The following is an 18,455-nucleotide window of genomic DNA, read 5'->3' as shown; positions in this document are numbered from 1 at the left end:
ATATAATAAAGTATGTTGCTATAACTTATAGATCATTTGAGAAATTGATATAATTTGAATTTCACATAGTTGGTAGCAATTATCTATATATCAGTTAGGAGGCTGCTATGGATTGTATATTAATTAGGAGGCAGCTGATATTTATATATCATTTAGGAGGTTGCTATAACTTACATATCATTGCAGAGGCTGCTATGAGTTACATATAATTTAGGATGTTGCTATCACTTATAGATCACCTAAGACCTTGCTATAATTTGAATTTTCCATAGTTGATAGCTATAATTTATATATCAGTTAGGAGGCTGCTATGGATTATATATTAATTAGGAGGCTGCTGACATTTATATATTATTTAGGAGGTTGCTATAACTTACATATCATTGCAGAGGCTGCGATGAGTTACATATAATTTAGGATGATGCTATCACTTATAGATCACCTAAGACCTTGCTATAATTTGAATTTTCCACAGTTGATAGCTATTATTTATATATCAGTTAGGAGGCTGCTATGGATTATATATTAATTAGGAGGCTGCTGATATTTATATATCATTTAGGAGGTTGCTATAACTTACATATCATTGCAGAGGCTGCGATGAGTTACATATAATTTAGGATGATGCTATCACTTATAGATCACCTAAGACCTTGCTATAATTTGAATTTTCCACAGTTGATAGCTATTATTTATATATCAGTTAGGAGGGTGCAATGGATTATATATTAATTAGGAGGCTGCTGATATTTATATATCATTTAGGAGGTTGCTATAACTTACATATCATTGCAGAGGCTGCTATGAGTTTCATATAATTTAGGATGATGCTATCACTTATAGATCACCTAAAACCTTGCTATATTTTGAAATTTCCATCGTTGATAGCTATTATTTCTATATTAGTTAGGAGACTGCTATGAATTACATATTAATTAGGAGGCTGCTGATATTTATATATCATTTAGTAGGTTGCTATAACTTACATATCATTGCAGAGGCTGCTATAAGTTACATATAATTTAGGATGATGCTATCACTTATAGATCACCTAAGACCTTGCTATAATTTGAATTTTCATAGTTGATAGCTATTATTTATATATCAGTTAGGAGGCTGCTATGAATTATATATTAATTAGGAGGCTGCTGATATTTATATATTGTTTAGGAGGTTGCTAGAACTTACATATCATTGCAGATGCTTCTATGAGTTACATATAATTTAGGATGTTGCTATCACTTATAGATCACCTAAGACCTTGCTATAATTTGAATTTTCCATCGTTGATAGCTATTATTTCTATATCAGTTAGGAGACTGCTATGAATTACATATTAATTAAGAGGCTGCTGATATTTATATATCATTTAGGAGGTTGCTATAACTTACATATCATTGCAGAGGCTGCTATAAGTTAAATATAATTTAGGATGATGCTATCACTTATAGATCACCTAAGACCTTGCTATAATTTGAATTTTCATAGTTTATAGCTATTATTTATATATCAGTTAGGAGGCTGCTATGAATTATATATTAATTAGGAGGCTGCTGATACTTATATATTGTTTAGGAGGTTGCTAGAACTTACATACCATTGCAGATGCTGCTATGAGTTACATATAATTTAGGATGTTGCTATCACTTATAGATCACCTAAGACCTTGCTATAATTTGAATTTTCCATAGTTGATAGCTATTATTTACATATCAGTTAGGAGGCTGCTATGGATTATATATTAATTAGGAGGCTGCTGTTATTTATATATCATTTAGGAGGTTGCTATAACTTACATATTATTGCAGAGGTTGCTATGGGTTACATAGAATTTAGGATGATGCTGTCACTTATAGATCACCTAAGACCTTGCTATAATTTGAATTTTCCATAGTTGATAGCTATTATTTACATATCAGTTAGGAGGCTGCTATGGATTATATATTAATTAGGAGGCTGCTGATATTTATATATCATTTAGGAGGTTGCTATATCTTACATATTATTGCAGAGGTTGCTATGAGTTACATAGAATTTAGGATGTTGCTATGACTTATAGATCACATAAGAGTTTACTACAATTTGAATTTCATATAGTTGGTAGCTACTATTTATATATCAGTTAGGAGGCTGCAATGAATTATATATTACTTAGAAAGCTGGTGCTAATTTTATATCATTTAAGAGGTTGCTATAATTCACATATCATTGCAGAGGTGCCATGTGTTACACATAATTCGGGATGTTGCTATCACTTATAGATCAACTAAGAGTCTGCTATAATTTGAATTTCATATAGTTGGTAGCTACTATTTATATATCAGTTAGGAGGCTGCAATGAATTATATATTACTTAGAAAGCTGGTGCTATTTTTATATCATTTAAGAGGTTGCTATAATTCACATATCATTGCAGAGGTGCCATGTGTTACACATAATTCGGGATGTTGCTATCACTTATAGATCAACTAAGAGTCTGCTATAATCTGTACAATAAAACAACAATCTGTATAAAACAAAAATAATTGTTGTTAGAACCTACATATTGTATAGTATGTTAAACTTTAACGTAGGAATCAATAAATTTGTATTTAAAACAACAACAGCCACCATGCTTGATACTAAAAAATTCAACTAGTCAAGTACCATAGAATTGTCGTTGCTTAGTCACCAAACGGAGTAAATTTATTCAGACGTCAAGTTTAATGCGATATTACAAAAGCCTCAATAACAAGAAGACCCTGCTGGCAGTTTAATTTTGCAGCTTCTTGAGTAAGTTGTGGGCTCGGGCATAAGTCATCATTATAATTTTCAAACACCAATTTCTTTTAACAGTATACAGCTCTGGCATTTTTGGTAGTTTGCCTCAATCTTCCGATCATGGCTTTTTGAACTCTCAATTTTCTTTTAGGCTGCATAACTTTCTGCTCACTAATATAAACGAATAATGTAACTCAATATTTGTAAATATGGTCTATGTTATAGTTTCTTATTCAGTCACATATCGCTGCTGCACTGCATACAAAAACTTAAAAAAAATTAGTTGGTAACAATGCATGGACGCAACTCAGTTACTGTGATTGCTAAAATGAAACACACACATTTTTGCTTGCTGTGCATATTATCTACAGTAATAATATGAATTACTTGCACAACATACTTAGTTACTCAATCTAACATACAATAACAGCAATGTCTTTCTATTCATCTTAAGCCACTCTTAGAACGTTAAGTAAAAACATTTCCCCACTCGGGAATGGAGTGTCAGGTTGCAAAACCTGCGCAATACCACAGCACCATAAATTGGGTAGATTCCAAACAAGCCCATTGTGCCTATGTAGAACCCAGGGAAAAACTTAATGTCACATAGAGAGCCAATAAAAATACAATAACATTCTATCTTGAGGGCTTTTTCGCTTTTCAAAACTTCTTTCTTACTGCAATTTATTGTTAGCAATGATCAGTCGGGCTGGACCCAGCACAGTACCAAATTTTTTCTAACTTTAGATCTCTTGACTTTGGGTGGTTTTATTGATCAATAGTAATACTGAGTGCTATTATTCACATTTTACCAGTAATAATAATGCCCTGAAATGTCAAGAAATTGATAGAACATTCTACTCAGACACATTCACTTAAATTTGGAAAATGACCCAAAAAGATATATTTCTCATTGTGTAGTGACTTTCTGATTGTTTTTAGTCAAGCACAGCGTTCTAAGTAATTTTTTGGGCTTGTCGGTTTGACAGTAAGTTGTCAGTAGACTGGCTGCTGCGGCATATTTCCTTATATTTAGTTTTTCTTTAAAAGAATTATTATAATTTATCTTAGAGCTTGTTTCTTGAATAATACATCATAGTGTACAGTGCAGTACAACAGATAATATCTATTGTCGGTATTGTATTATCTATCATAGTCATTGTTTTATGCACATTTTCTGTACATAAAATAATAGCTAAGACTGCTTGATACAAAATAACTATACAAGTGCATTACTGCGGAGTTGGTCTCTTTTAGTCTTCAAAAAGAGCACATTTATTGACAAATACAACGCAATGATAATAAGAAGGTTCAACAACATAAAAAATTCAGCTGGCATTTTTTCTCGCAGCCTTCTTTAGCAAGTTGTTGGCTTGAGCCCGAATCACTGTAACACTTCTGTTAGGCAGCGTTGAGTGTTTAGCATCCAACACTGATCTTGTTGGCAGTTTGCCTGATTTTTCAGTCCAGTACTTGTCAAATTCTGCTATTTCCTCTGCACTTTACCCTTTTCTGCTGACTGAAATAGTAAATAATGTGAATTATCTTTTATAAAAATCTGATAAGCTATGGCTTTGATGAATCACATATCATTGCTCAGCTCCATTCAAAAGTTAAATAAGCTGGTTTACGTGCTGCAAGTCAAAACAGAATTGTTGGTTTCTAAGATACAAGTGAACAATAAGGACATTAATGCTCGTTAGTGTCATTTCTCATTTAGTAATATAATACTTAACCAATGTATTGTTATTCAAAACACACATATACTGTAGAAGGTATTTTGATGACCACTTCTATATACTACTTTAGTAGCTAATTATGAAACTAAATGGGGTGCCACTTGCATGCATGCGATAGAGCAGTTTGGATTTCTATTTGCTTCAAATTATTAGAGAAATGATCAGGATTAAAGATGTAGTTGCGTCAAAAATGAAATTAGGACGCATAAAAGGCTAAAACATCAGCTACAATTTGATGCCATTTTTGTCTTTGTAGACCAACCCTGTCCAGAGATATATGCGTTTGAATGAGGCCCTCTTTTAAAAAGCTCACGTTCCAGCGGGTGCCAATTTCGTGACGTAACGAGTTTGTTTTCTGAAACGAAACCACGAGCGATAAATATGAGGTCGCTTCGTTAGCCAATCACGAGCGCGAAATTTTTATATAGGCCGTAATAAATGTTATCACTCGTAAAACGGGTTGTCTGTGATCTCGAAGATTCTCATTCGATAGAGAATTCTCACCGTTACTGGTTCAGCGCTTTTCACCAATTACTACATACAAGTTATAGTTTTAAAATGGCTTCATGTTCGAGCTACTGCGACTCAGAGTTATCTGAGCAACCTTTAGTCAAAGATAGGAGCAGGCAGCCTATGGTGAAAGCTGACAGGCGTCAGCAGCGTTTTGCTGTAGAGAAAGACAGAATGGAGGTAAATTAACTTAGAGTCTTCTATACCTAAGTAAATGTAATTTTTATAGTCATAAATACATATACTAATTAATAAAATGATAATTCTTTGCTATCTCCAATCATCGTTTCATAGCTCATCTGCCGTTTTACCTAGCTTTAATTTTTTTTCGAATCTTTGGTAAATTAGAGTCATGATTACAAATTATTTTCACTCGTAGGAAGTGGGTAAAATCGATTGATCATTGCTCATCATTAACTACCAAAAACAAAGCTTCGAATTGCTGGTTTTGTATTTATATATTTTACATACCTATATTTTTGTTAAACGTTTACTCATATCGTGATTTTAGATTAGCAATCTAATTGACTCCCAAATTGAAACCTTACCGTAAATACACCTTAGAACGACATCAATGAATGCGTGTAATCATTACGTTTGTTTTATTGATTACAGGATGTTTACGTGGCACCACCAGTTCAGCAGTGGTGCAAGTGTGAGAATTGCCATGCGTGGAGTAAAAAAGAAATGAACATATGCTGCACAAATCACAACATGTGGCATTCCATTCCGCAAACTGGTATCAAATGCGTTACCGAAGCTGACGAAATAAAAGATCTAATAAAGCCAGGTCCATTGAGAGTGGCTTATTATAACTACTGCCACTACCATGGTAAGCTTATGAGGTTTGTAGCTGCTATTTTTACTGCTTACTTCAAGTAAGTTATCAAGATACTGTAAAAGTATGATATTTTGTTAGAGCCCAAGTATCCAGATGCGGAGAGCCTGGTACCATCTGAAAGACTGCGACATCTACAACATGGTGTGTAGGCAGAGGAGATTATGCGCGTATAGATCTCTGGTATTCTGGACATATCCAACAGGACTTAGGAGGGGAGAGCGACGACCACTACCAGCCTGCGTGTATAACATGGTGCGAGCTGCATACCCTGGCACTGAAGATGAGGATGAATACGCAGATATGGCGCATACAGAATTTGAATTTACTGCAGTGGAGTGATTTTTATATACTTTATTTTACAAATATACTATAAAGATATAATTTCTATTTAATATAAATTAATATATTTATACACTTAAACTTTGTAGGCAATGTATAATATATACAAAAATAAAAAAGTAAAAGACAATGAATGCAAACGGCGAACAGCAAAATAAATGTAGCAAATAGAGTTGAACTACGAACAGAGAAAATTCACAGGAATACAGTCAGACAATGGAAAAAATGTGGCTTGACAAACTTCTCGTCTCCTGTCTGGCTGCTTCCTCTACCTCATCAACGAACCTGCAGCTATAATCATCAACAAAAGATAAATGACAAAAAAAATTAAACACTTCATTGTCTTGCCACATCTGCCAAAGTATTGTCTGGCAGACTGGCTTATGAATTATAATCAGCAGTATGATTAGCTATTACTGAGAGATTCTCAGTAATAGCTAAATATTATATATATAAAATATTTATATTGTAAGATTGAAATATTGTAAATATTTAAAATTTAGAAATATTTAAAAAATCAATCATTTTTACAGTTAATAAATAGTAAAAAATTTAACAGCAGCTAGCAACTACAAAATATCTAGCAGAGTTCTACAGTTTGATTTGCGGCAATTAAGTGAAACACTCGAATGTAAAATAGCGTTGTTAGGCAGGCATGAGAAAGCAGCAAGCGTATGACAAGGCAAGCCTATGTTTAGCTTCTTCAGGAAGCACACACATACTTACTGCAAGCAGGCTAAAATAAATATTGTTGTAAAGACAGTGAGTACATATAATCGATGAAATAATACGCATTATCAAATACGAACTAGCAGTTACTATATTTCTTACCCCTCAAAGCTTTCTTCTGAAACCTCGTCTTCCGTCTCACTGTTATCTGAATCTGGCACCCATTCTTCTTCATCCAAGGCTTTACCCTAAAAGAAGCATAGAAAATGAAGAAAAGTGCTATGGCATTTTAGGAAACTCATCTAAGTCTTTAACGTAAAAGAAGCATGAGAAAAGGAAAAATTGCTATGACATTTTATCAAAGTATTTGTAACTTACCAGATCTTCCTCTCGTTCCTGCATCTCATCACTAGTATCACTCTCCATAATTAGAGAATAACGTTGTAACTGCTTAGATGTAGAAGGAATGGAGCTTGCTTCATCGACTACTGGCATTTTTCTTTTAGATGGAGGTGAGGCTGGAAGATCAGGCCTGTGAATAAATGTTTATAGACTATCAATATATATTGTAAAAAAGAATCCCGTCCGACCATATGAAACAAGTTAACTGTACTCACTGTTTAGCATCGGTCTGGGTTGAAATCGACCGATACTTAGGACGGTGAAGACATTTCCGTAGCTGTACCCCTTTGTCAACCTTAGAGGACTTTCCAGGTCCAAAGGACTCGGCAGGCTGATGATTACGAACTGGTATTTTCGATCGTGAATGAGAAAAAAAGGTTGCTGTCCTAGGCACTGCAGGAACACTGTAATATATAGACAAGAATTTTTTTTTCCGTAAAACACGAGTTGTTTTATATTTTCAAATTGGAAGCTCATAACATAACTTGTGAAATTCAAAGATTCCTAGTACTGTGCATTATCACATCTTACACCACTTACGCATCAGCAAGTAAGCCTCGCACCACTGCTCTGCGCTCTCTTGTAGGCAAAAGGGTAATTGGCTTCTGCTTCCTTGGGGTAGCAGCAGAATCAGCTTTAATGTGCAGGTTTCGTGTGGGAATTATATCCGAGTGCTTCTTTAACATGAGCCGGATATCTTCTCCTTGTTGGTACCTGTATTGGTGGTAGTTGCTGAAGCATTCCTCAGTAAAATGCCGGAAGCAAATTCTAGATATGGTTTTATATCGAAAATTTGCTACATGTTTCTTCACAAATGCTGTCCATTTGGCTCGCTGTACATCTGTTGATGTCCTTCCCCGAGGCCAAGCAAATAGATGTTTGGTCTCTTCGCAATTAGCTGCGGCACAGGAGAGAGCCCAATGTCGACTTGAAGACATTTCACTGCTACAACGAAACATTGAAGTGGTTATGCAGACTATTCTTAACAAATAGAAAAATATCACGATATTCAAGTGATTAACCTAATGTGACTTTGAAGAAAATTCTTAATATCCATAATATGGCCGAGATTTATGTTCGTACAAATACGTGGTGTGTCTACCTTATCTTAAAACTAAAAAGTTTAAAGATACGAAAAAGTGAAGTAAGTTGAATAACTACAGCTGTATAACCATGATTAATATTTCATACTTAAAGTATTTTCGTCAATTGAAATGGCAGATCGACTAGTAAACCAGTCGAATGAACTACAACAGCGTTCTGCAATTATGAACTAAAATAGTATGGCTAATGTTGTTTTAATTTATAGAGCAACAGATCAAAACAAATGAAAATACTAATTGACTTACTAACTAAATAATGATTTGCCTTTTCATTTTAGTTTTTGTCAAACACAACGAAAGTTGGAAATTGTGAGAAAAAGTTATTCATATAAATACGAAGGTGTGTCTATCTTATCTTAAAACGACAACGTTTAAAGATACGTAAAAGTGAACGAAGTTGAATAACTACAGTATAACCACGATTAATATTTCATACTTAAAGTATTTTCGTCAATTGAAATGACAGATTGACTAGTAAACCAGTCGAGCTAACTACAACAGCGTTCTGCAACTATGAACTAAAATAGTATGGCTAATGTTGTTTTAATTTATAGAGCAACAAATCAAAACAAATGAAAATACTATTCACTTACTAAATAATGATTTGCCTTTTCACTTTAGTCTCTGTCAAACACAACGAAAGTTGGAATTTATGAGCAAAAGTTATTCGTATTTTCGCAATACCGGTATATCGGTAGTAGCTTGATCAGCTAGTAGTTTCACGTTCGAGTAGCAATTGAGAACTGCGCTGACACAGAGACCGTCATCAACTTAGTTCGCTTGACCTAATTACTGTAGACCGGTAGAATTGGTAGTCGGTACCCAAATGTTTACACAACATTTGGAGAAAGTGAGTAGAACAAATTTTCAATTTTCTTTATTTGAGGCCTTTTAAACATTCATAATAATGCATCTGTAGCAGGATTTAAAATTTTATTCTAGCCAACATGAGCAAATACAAAATAAGATATATGCCAATAGAGCCGCGTAAGGCTAGACTTTTATCGCAAATAGCCGATGTGAATACGAGAGATAGAGACAGGTTGCCAAACGCGTTACGTCATTTTTGGCGAGACTGGGCACGTTTTTGTGGCCTGAGCGTTTTTACGGCGATCAGATTTTTTCGGTTTTAATCTTCAAATATCTTGGCAATGCGATTGCGTAACACAACAAACAACATATCAACTGATAGAGAAAAAAAAAATGCTTTCTTTTAAGATCAACTTAAATTTTGACGCAACTACATCTTTAACATTCATTGAGCAGTCTCAATGGCCAGTGTTCAGAACGATTGCTGCTAAGCTTAGTGTGACCTGACTGGGTAGCTATTTATTGAGTCATTAATTAGGCTAATACTTGACCTATGGGGTCAAGCAATGTGGTTAAACACCATTGTTCAGGTGTTCATTGAAACCACTAATGCCTAGATTGCTCTAGATACCTAAATGCCTCTGACTAGGAGAGCTATGTTTTGTAACCTGACAGCAGCAGAACACAAAGACTAGTGTCAGCATTTATGTAGGCAACGAATTTGACTGAAATACTTGAAAAGTTAGACACCTTTATTTTTTCTACTGCATTTGAGCTACAGCAAAATAATCACGCTTGGTTCCCTAGTACATTGTGTTAGTTTAAAGCCACTTATCATAGCATCACCCACATTTAATCTGATGTCTGAAAATCACTCTTCGGTGTTGATAATCCATGTATGTCACTCTGCACTTATTTAAAATCAATGCATTTTTGATTAGATGCTACTACACAAAGAGAAATATACCCTTGGGTTCTTTTTTTAAATTCATGCATTAGTGATTTGCAAATATATGAAAGCAGAGCCTTATTTAAAACTAAAATCTCGTTGCGTCAATATTTGCAAAGTCATGCTTGCTATTTTAACCTTGACCCAAAACTCCAATATTATAACATTCTGAAATACAGCTAAATTGACATAAGGTAGAATCTTAATTTGAAGGCCATGTTCATTCGAGTGCTATTCTAGAAGTGTTGAAAACTAGAGTGTCACCCTTTAATTGACAACCACATCCAGCTGACAGTGACTTCAACATTCTTTGATCTTTGGATCCGATTTTGGACAGGATGGATAGAAAAATGTTGACAAATTTTTACTAACAATGACTCAGTTACAACAATAGCAATTAATACTTTTGTCAATGCAAATTGAAGCGAGTTTTCTGACTTCTAAGCTTTACAGTGTTTTCGTTAAAGCTTTGAAAGCAGCACCGTGGAAATAATTAATAACTCTATCAGGCTGATAATAATTTTATTGTTTAAGCGGCCTTGATAGTTCGGCATATATGAAAAAACGGTTTAGCAAATATGATGAAATCTGTTCTACTATTTGAGGCTAAAATTTCTTGCACATGCTACAGCATTAGAATAAGCAGTTAACGATGGCATTTTGCAAGCTCAACGCCCAGTGTATATGTTATCACTGAATCACAGCTTAGTTTGTGTGTTATATAGTTTTTTATGTGTTTTTTTTCAAAAGAAGTAATGTTCACTTGAACGGCGGCGTTCTATCTTTAACCGACATCTATTATAGTACAGGTCTAGTAGAGGGGCGTTTAAATGAATGGGGATTCAATTAGAGATTACATAATATTTTATTAACCCTTTCACCGCTGCATGCGCATTTAGGCGAAATCAATGGACGACCGGCATATGTGCATGTTGCGAATTTCCTGGCAATTGCGTAGTAACTTAATTTTATTATTCGTTGACAACATAACTAACAGTCTTTAAGACTTTTTATGGTATTGACAGTGTTGTTTAAAAGTTTCCCTGTAAAATTACCCTAAACTCACGAAGCAATTTTAAATTTTTGTTTAGGACTTTTCAGCATAAAAAGAAACATTTGTTCTTTCTGATTTTCGAAATATTTAGTGCTATTATAGCTTTCGCAAGTACATCCAGAATTGAAAACAGATAATTACTTATGTTGATAACATTATTGATGATTGTTGATGACTGACGGATTAAGATTTTAGTGATTACACATATAATTAAAGTAGCAGCTCCAATAGTGACTCCAATGGTGGTCAAAGTAATAGTTTTTGTAAGAGTAAGGAACATGGTAAAGCATTGTTTTTTGAGATTCGAAGGGATCGTAGCTTCACATAGCATTAGCAATGCACAAAGTAGGAATGCATTAAGTTTTTTGAATAGTACTATTTTTTAACGTGTTGGAAAAATAAAATATATAACAAAAAAGTTTTAGATAGAGTTGAAGCTAATAAAGATTGAACATATATTATGAAGCACAATCGACAATTTTTGCCACTATAATTGGAAGGGTTAAAAAATGCAGTGCCATGGCATTCAAACATAGATTTTATAGTAATATTATTTCTTATAAATTTTTTGAAATAAAACTTTTATTAATGTGGCACGCTCTTGTGGAAACTAACCGCTAATCAGCAACATGCCCCCTTCAAGAAAGCGTCCAGCTGTGCTTCGTACCATTTTCCATCTGGTGGATATAGTGCTTGGATGCGGTGACCTGGTTTCTACCAAAACAAGCAAAACAATTTTAATAGCCCAAACAGATGTTATGCAGATTAAAAAGTGATGCAAAAGATGCCTGTTGTTTTTAGGTTTTTCAGCAAACCCGTGTCCCTACCTCCCATTACTAAAATTCTATGAAGCTGTAATATTTTATCTCATGCGATATTCTTCTACAAAATTGAAACATAGGTTTTAAAGCTTCAACAATTTAAAGGATTTTATTTACTCCAGTCACTTACTTATGACTCAGCCTCTAGTTTAAATCCGTATCAAATTACGACTAAAATGCATCAACTTGTTAATTACAATGAAAATAATACATTCTCATAACTTTATACTGCCCTAAGCAAGCAAAACGCCCTATCTGAAAAGTTTTTCAAATATCACTTTTTTGTGCTTATATGTAATTTAGGTTGAGATCTAACATGTCTCGAAATTTCATATATCTGAGACCACCAGAAATAGCACTTTTCACAATGTGCAAAACGCCCTATCCACATTTACCACACATAAAGTGGCAATCAAAGCACTCTATCTGCAGATACAGCGTTTTGATTGGCCTGAACATACACAAAGTTGGACATTATGAGCAGCATTATGTAATCAAAGAGTATATAAACAAAGGGAAGCGAAACTGAAGCATACATATTTGGTTGTTTCAAGGCAGCTCATACAAGCTAGTGCACTTCTAAGTGCTCAATCTTATTGCTATATTTTTTATCATAATATATTTATTATGACAAGACGATATGTAAGTGACAAAAGTCTCGATTTAAAGATCCGACTCAGAGATTTGATGAAAAATTTGTTTTAATTACATGTCCATTGGAAGGTTTTGCTTTTTTAAAATACTGACATTATTGCACTCAGTTGTTTGCTTTAAATTATTTTTAATAAAAGCGTTTGATCTTTTTTAAACTACTATTTTACTTATTCCTTTCATTTCATGACATCTGGTTTGAAGGATACCTAGATCTTTGATCATCTCTTAACTTTTGAGCTAGATATGGCTATTACAGGGTTTTAATCCATGTGTTGACTGGATGAGTAATAGGAATTGCAACATATATCATTTTGTTGACTAATTGCGGGTTAATATCAGAATTTAAACTTGTAATCCTTTGATAATCCAGTCATGGCAAATGGTCTTGTGGCAAACTAACAATGAGAAACCAGTCCAATTAAGCAATCAAAAGGCCCTATCTGCAGTGATAGGGCGTTTTGATTGCCTAGTGCCAGCTTAGTAAATTGTCAATTTAAGCAAACAAAATGCTTTAAGTGAAATAACTCCTTTGATTTTAAAGTTTCACGAAAAAAAAATTCAGTAAAGATTGTTGGATATCTCACCATAATAAATAAAAAAAAAACAACTAAAATACTGCTAATACTGATGCCAGGCTTGACCAAAACGCGTTTGTGCTTGTGCTGAACAATTTACAAATATCAAGATACAGCGTTTTGCTTGCTCAGGGCAGTATGGTATAGGCTACTAATAATTCTGCCTGTTTGGTGCTATCAATCAGCTAACACTACTAATCAGAATAAAAAGCATCCATAATTATTTTAATGCTTTTTAAAAAGTTACAAAAGTTAGGAGCATCGACAGAGTCACAGATATTCATCAATTGCTGGCTACTGTGCTATATGTTACCATAACTATTTTAATGTGTGTCGGTTAATCTCACAAAGCTACCCTTGTGTATAATTACAAAGTTATCATTTTATGAAAATTAGTAATATTTTCATTCTTTTAGCATTATAAAGTTGGGGTTTCTTGACCTTTTTAACTTGACAATATTACGATCTTGGAATTAAGGCAGTAAAATCCAAATCCAAATTAGCTGCGAAAACCTATGCATTGTTGTTTGCCGTCGCAATTTGATGACATGAGTAAGTTGCTTAGATATAGTATTTAAAGTGGCTCGCCCTAAAGGTCAAAAATGGCCACTACCGGTCTAACCTTTCGCATTGGTATTGAGGCGAAGTAAAATACTTTTTCATGATGCCTTTTCACCATAATATGGTACAATTAATTCAATGACAAAATTGGCAAAAGTAATATAAAACAATTGTGACAAACAAATATACCAATTGTGACATGATTAGTCTGTTCTTCTGCTGCTGCAAAACCCTAAATGGCTAGACGCGTGAAAAAAGCAAAATGTTTAGCGGCTACAATCTCGCTAGAAGGTTGAACTTATGTGATAAGTCTTTAGGTTGTGTAGGAATGAGAGGTTGGCTTGTTTCTTACAATCTATTTAATCAATTGACTAGCATGCAAGAAGATAGCAAGCCATGCCACATTAGGAGAATGAGTCACTTTAAGCACAAACCACAATTGCATAAGTACATAGGTCATTTCTGCTAGTGAGAAGACCTTGGAGAATAAGACCACATTATGCAATTCTGTGAAGATTTTATTACTGCAGTTATACTTGTGCTGCAATATTTCTAATAGAGTTAAAAGCAAATGAGCTGCCCAACCACAACCTCCTTCATTATAAAGTTACAAAGAATAGGAATAACAACAATAGCTTTCATTCGGAGGCTGAGGCTATTGAGAAGTAGAAAGTGAATTAGCTAAGCAGGCAATAGTAGAACACACATAATAAGAGCATAGGCATCATGATTGATGTGTATGCAGGCAATGAATTTATGTACAATTTCACTACCAAATATTTTAGTAAAGCTAGACACCTTTGGCTAAAGAGTGCTAGATATAGGTCAAAACAAGCCAGTGACAAATCTCATGTTATGCATCCTTGTTTGGACACTTTATTTCTAAAGTGTTTAATGCATTGGAAGTTTAACATAAAAGTGTGCCAAGAATGCACAAAGAACATTGACAGCAATAACTGCATAGTACTGACAGCAATAACTGAATAGAACATGATGTTTAATTAAAATGTAACATAAAAATAAACGTTTTATTTTGTTTTGGTAAGCTTGCAGCAAAAATGTTTGCTGTGCACATAAAATATTGTTTTGCTCCAAATACTTTACAAACAAGTAATAATAATTTTATTGATGCAAATTGTACTGAAATTATATTTGCTACGAGCACCAATGGAAGTCAAAATAAGTAATACAATTCTTACAGACCTTTTAAAAACAATGGCCTTTGCTGCTACAGAAAAGTGAGTAGACCCATAGGAAGAGAAGTATATGTTCTTATACTGCTAAAACTACCTTTGGTTCAGAAATGAGATTTGAAAAGAGCAATGAATTATTATAAGCATTGGCAAAATGTTTGGGATGGATAGGAAACAAAGCTGGGTATTGCACATGCTGGTAATTTAGCTAATGTAAATAGATTTCATACACTACCTAATTGAAAGCATCAGTGCAAAATCTAAATACATGTAAATACTTACTAGCCATACTACAGAGTGACCTTTTAATGTTTGTCAACATAACATCCGTACCGCTTTGAGCATCTTGAAATTATATTAAAGTTGCTTTCATTATGAGCTCCCTTTGACATTTTAAAGTATTAAAATGGCCAAATACAAGTTGCATTTTCAGAGAACTTTTAAATTCAAGTCATATGCCACAAAAAGTTCCTCTGCGTTGTTTGTAGTATATTCTAAAAGTGCTAACACTACATTTGTTTTAAATTTTAAAGTTGACACAAATAATTGAGCAAATTATGCAGCTTATTAGTAAAACTTTTGTTAACATCAGCAAACAAACTGCATACATGCTGCCCGATACCGAAGGCCAAAAATAATAATATATATTGCTATTTATATTTTAACCAATAGTTTTGCAGTTTTGTTATTGTACAGCAATTTGTATAAAACCTACTGTATTTCAGGTTTGAGTAACTATGAGTTTTAGTAGTGTTCTGGCCCTTCCTATCGCGTGTTTTCAACATTTTGAGGTAATAATTAAAAGCCATGAGTTGAATTGCGCAACTTCAGCGGCATCTTATATATATATATCATTCGCCAAACTCATTGTCTTGAATCATCAAAGTTCACTAAATCATTCAAAAGGAAATACATACACTTGTATCTCTAATTCTTTTATAGCTTTACCCTTTTACTGCCACCCATGTACAAACTAAGCTACCGGCCTACCGCCAGCCATTTCACCGAAAATTGCCAATTTAGCTTCATGATATGTACATGAAGCATGTATACTATTTTGTTTCAACTTCAAAGTTTATCTATAAACTTTTTGTAATATATTTTATTTTGCTAAAATGTTAACATATAGTGCTATGCAAAAATCAATGTACCTTCACTTTGTGCATTGCTAAAGCTATGTGAAGCTACAATCGCTACGAAGCTAAAACGATGCTCTACAATGTCCCTTACACTTAAAAAACCATTATTTTCACTATCATCAGAGTCACTGCTGCTAATTTAATTATCTGTGTAATCACAAAAATCTGAATTTGAATTGACTATAGTGTCATCAACATACATGTAAGTAATTATATGTTTTCTGACTTGCGCGATACTTAACAAAACTTACACAGAAAATGTCCATTTTTATTTTGGAAATTCTCAAAAAAAAATTTGAAACTGCTTGGTTATCTTAGACTAATCTATTAGAGAAACATTCGAACCACACTGACAATACCATCAAAGTTTTAAAATCATCCGTTATGTTTTTAATGGATAATAAAATTAGGTGACCACGCAATTGTTGGAAAATTCGCAAAAATGTGCATACGGCAGTTGCTGATAGATTTAGCATAAATTCGCATACGGCAGGGTAAGAGTAAAAACCAACAAAATATTTGTCAATCTCCTGCCTCTAAACATGATATCTCAAATCTGATAATTACTCTCAGTGTTGACTGAGTAACTAAAAGTGGTAATGAGTAACCATAGAAAACTATTCATTTTATATAATTATGCAATTGCTCAGCAATTGCAACCATGACTCATAAAGACTAAGAAGAGCAATACTTAATCTCTTTGCTATGCTACATTCCTTTGATTGGTTTGCGCTATTTATATTATGTAATCTGCCAATAATAGATGAATAGAACACAAAAGTGACATAATGGTTTATGTAAGCGTTTAATTAATACAATGCCTGAAAAATTAACAACTTTTCTTACTGAAGCTATGGCTATATCAAATTATTACACTAATTTTTGGCTCGCATGTATAATGTGCTATTTTACAGCAACTTATTGCAATATCGCATACCTTTAATTTGATGTCTGCAAATCAGTCTTTGGTGTGGGCCATCAATGCTTCTCATCCAGCAGTTATCTATAACTAAAGCGTCATTGATTATTTGCAACTATACAAAGAAAAACTACTTTTGGGCATGCTGTTACATTCTTACGTCAGGTATACATTTGCTAGTTACAGTAAAACTTTGTACAGTATATTTTGTGTTGGTGAATTTAAAGTTTTGCTTATCATAGTGACTTTGCCAAAACGTCAAACTTTACTACATTTCAAAATACAACCTTACTGATATAATGTTTTATAGTTTGTAATCTATAATTATGTATATGTTAAAAAATATTATAAATTTCGGTAGATGAAACCTTGATTATTTTGACATATTTTTTATGCAAACCAACGTGTAATTAGCAACATACCTTTTCTAGAAAAGAACATCCAACTTTGTCTAATACTCTCTGCCATCTGATGAATATACTGGCAATAATGCTTACCAAGTTTCTACAAAAAATGAAAAGATAATTCAAGTAGCATAAACAGATATACAAACCAAAATAAATGCAAAATACACATTTTAGTTCACTGGTTAGGTTTTTTTTAGCAAACTTGAATGTCTGCCTCCTACTACTGAAGCTCTATAAAACAGCTAAGCTCTTAATTACTACACAATTACTATACAAGATTCAAACTAAATACTAAAAGTTTCAAAATTCAAAGGCTGCATATACCCACTTACTTGCTTATGCCTATGCATGTACTACTATTACTTACAAAATCATAACTGAAATACGCAAACTCTCACTATTCATGATAACAATAATACAATTACTTTATGATCATGTTATTCTAATAACAGTTTTGACTGTTGGTAGAACCACATTAATAACGTTACTTATCATTATAAAAAACATCAAAAATTATAATAATAATAACTGAAAATAGATTAAAGTTGGAGAATTAACTGATTCACTAAAATAACTATTAATTGTCAGCTGGCGTGTCTGTGTTGATGTTACAAAACTGAACATTCGTGTAACAATAATAAAGTCAAAAATTAGGACTTTACAAAAAGTTTTGATTTTTTCCTTTTTGGTAATATAATGCTGACCTTTCTTGACTTTTCTATGCAGAACAATATCAGCAGTTGGATGACATAAACGGATGTAAAAAATATATCAAACGTGTTCTGTGCTACATTCCTTAAAAATTATAATAATTGAAACATACTTTTTTCACGCTAGTCCTATTTCAATATTAAATAAAATTTATACTGCTTTTCTACAACTGTATGTTTCAAGTAAATAAACTGTAAATTGACTAAAATAGCATGAACAACTTACCGAATGTGACGTGCTCCCTTACATGTAGTCATTCTGCTGCTACCAAGCTCTAGTAGACTACATGGGTGAAGAAC

The 18,455-nt window shown here is 33.3% G+C and overlaps 2 protein-coding genes across 6 annotated transcripts; one reads left to right on the top strand and one right to left on the bottom strand.

Moving 5' to 3' along the window:
- The first annotated feature begins 5,004 nt into the window (after positions 1 to 5,004).
- LOC137403766 (uncharacterized) lies at positions 5,005 to 6,189 on the top strand. 2 transcript variants are annotated; one of them, XM_068089798.1, is made up of 3 exons: positions 5,005 to 5,189; positions 5,625 to 5,841; positions 5,929 to 6,068. In XM_068089798.1, the coding sequence occupies exons 1-3, from the start codon at positions 5,058 to 5,060 to the stop codon at positions 5,997 to 5,999; spliced, it is 420 nt and encodes a 139-aa protein (XP_067945899.1). In that variant the 5' UTR covers positions 5,005 to 5,057; the 3' UTR covers positions 6,000 to 6,068. The 2 variants fall into 2 exon arrangements, with proteins under 2 accessions (XP_067945899.1, XP_067945900.1); XM_068089799.1 differs by lacking the exon at positions 5,625 to 5,841 and having other exon boundaries at positions 5,929 to 6,189.
- LOC137403764 (uncharacterized) lies at positions 6,187 to 9,122 on the bottom strand. Of its 4 annotated transcripts, XM_068089796.1 has the most exons (7): positions 8,957 to 9,122; positions 7,801 to 8,205; positions 7,476 to 7,664; positions 7,237 to 7,390; positions 7,021 to 7,106; positions 6,912 to 6,925; positions 6,187 to 6,480 (listed from the first exon to the last, which is right to left on the bottom strand). In XM_068089796.1, the coding sequence occupies exons 2-7, from the start codon at positions 8,196 to 8,198 to the stop codon at positions 6,458 to 6,460; spliced, it is 864 nt and encodes a 287-aa protein (XP_067945897.1). In that variant the 5' UTR covers positions 8,199 to 8,205; positions 8,957 to 9,122; the 3' UTR covers positions 6,187 to 6,457. The 4 variants fall into 4 exon arrangements, with proteins under 4 accessions (XP_067945897.1, XP_067945895.1, XP_067945896.1 ...); XM_068089794.1 differs by having other exon boundaries at positions 6,187 to 6,925; XM_068089795.1 differs by lacking the exon at positions 6,912 to 6,925.
- Between the last annotated feature and the right edge of the window lie 9,333 nt (positions 9,123 to 18,455).

Source organism: Watersipora subatra, chromosome 9, assembly GCF_963576615.1.
Source record: "Watersipora subatra chromosome 9, tzWatSuba1.1, whole genome shotgun sequence".
NCBI lineage: Eukaryota > Metazoa > Bryozoa > Gymnolaemata > Cheilostomatida > Watersiporidae > Watersipora > Watersipora subatra.
The sequence above is the reverse complement of the archived record's forward strand: the minus strand, read 5'-3'. Positions and strand labels throughout refer to the sequence as shown.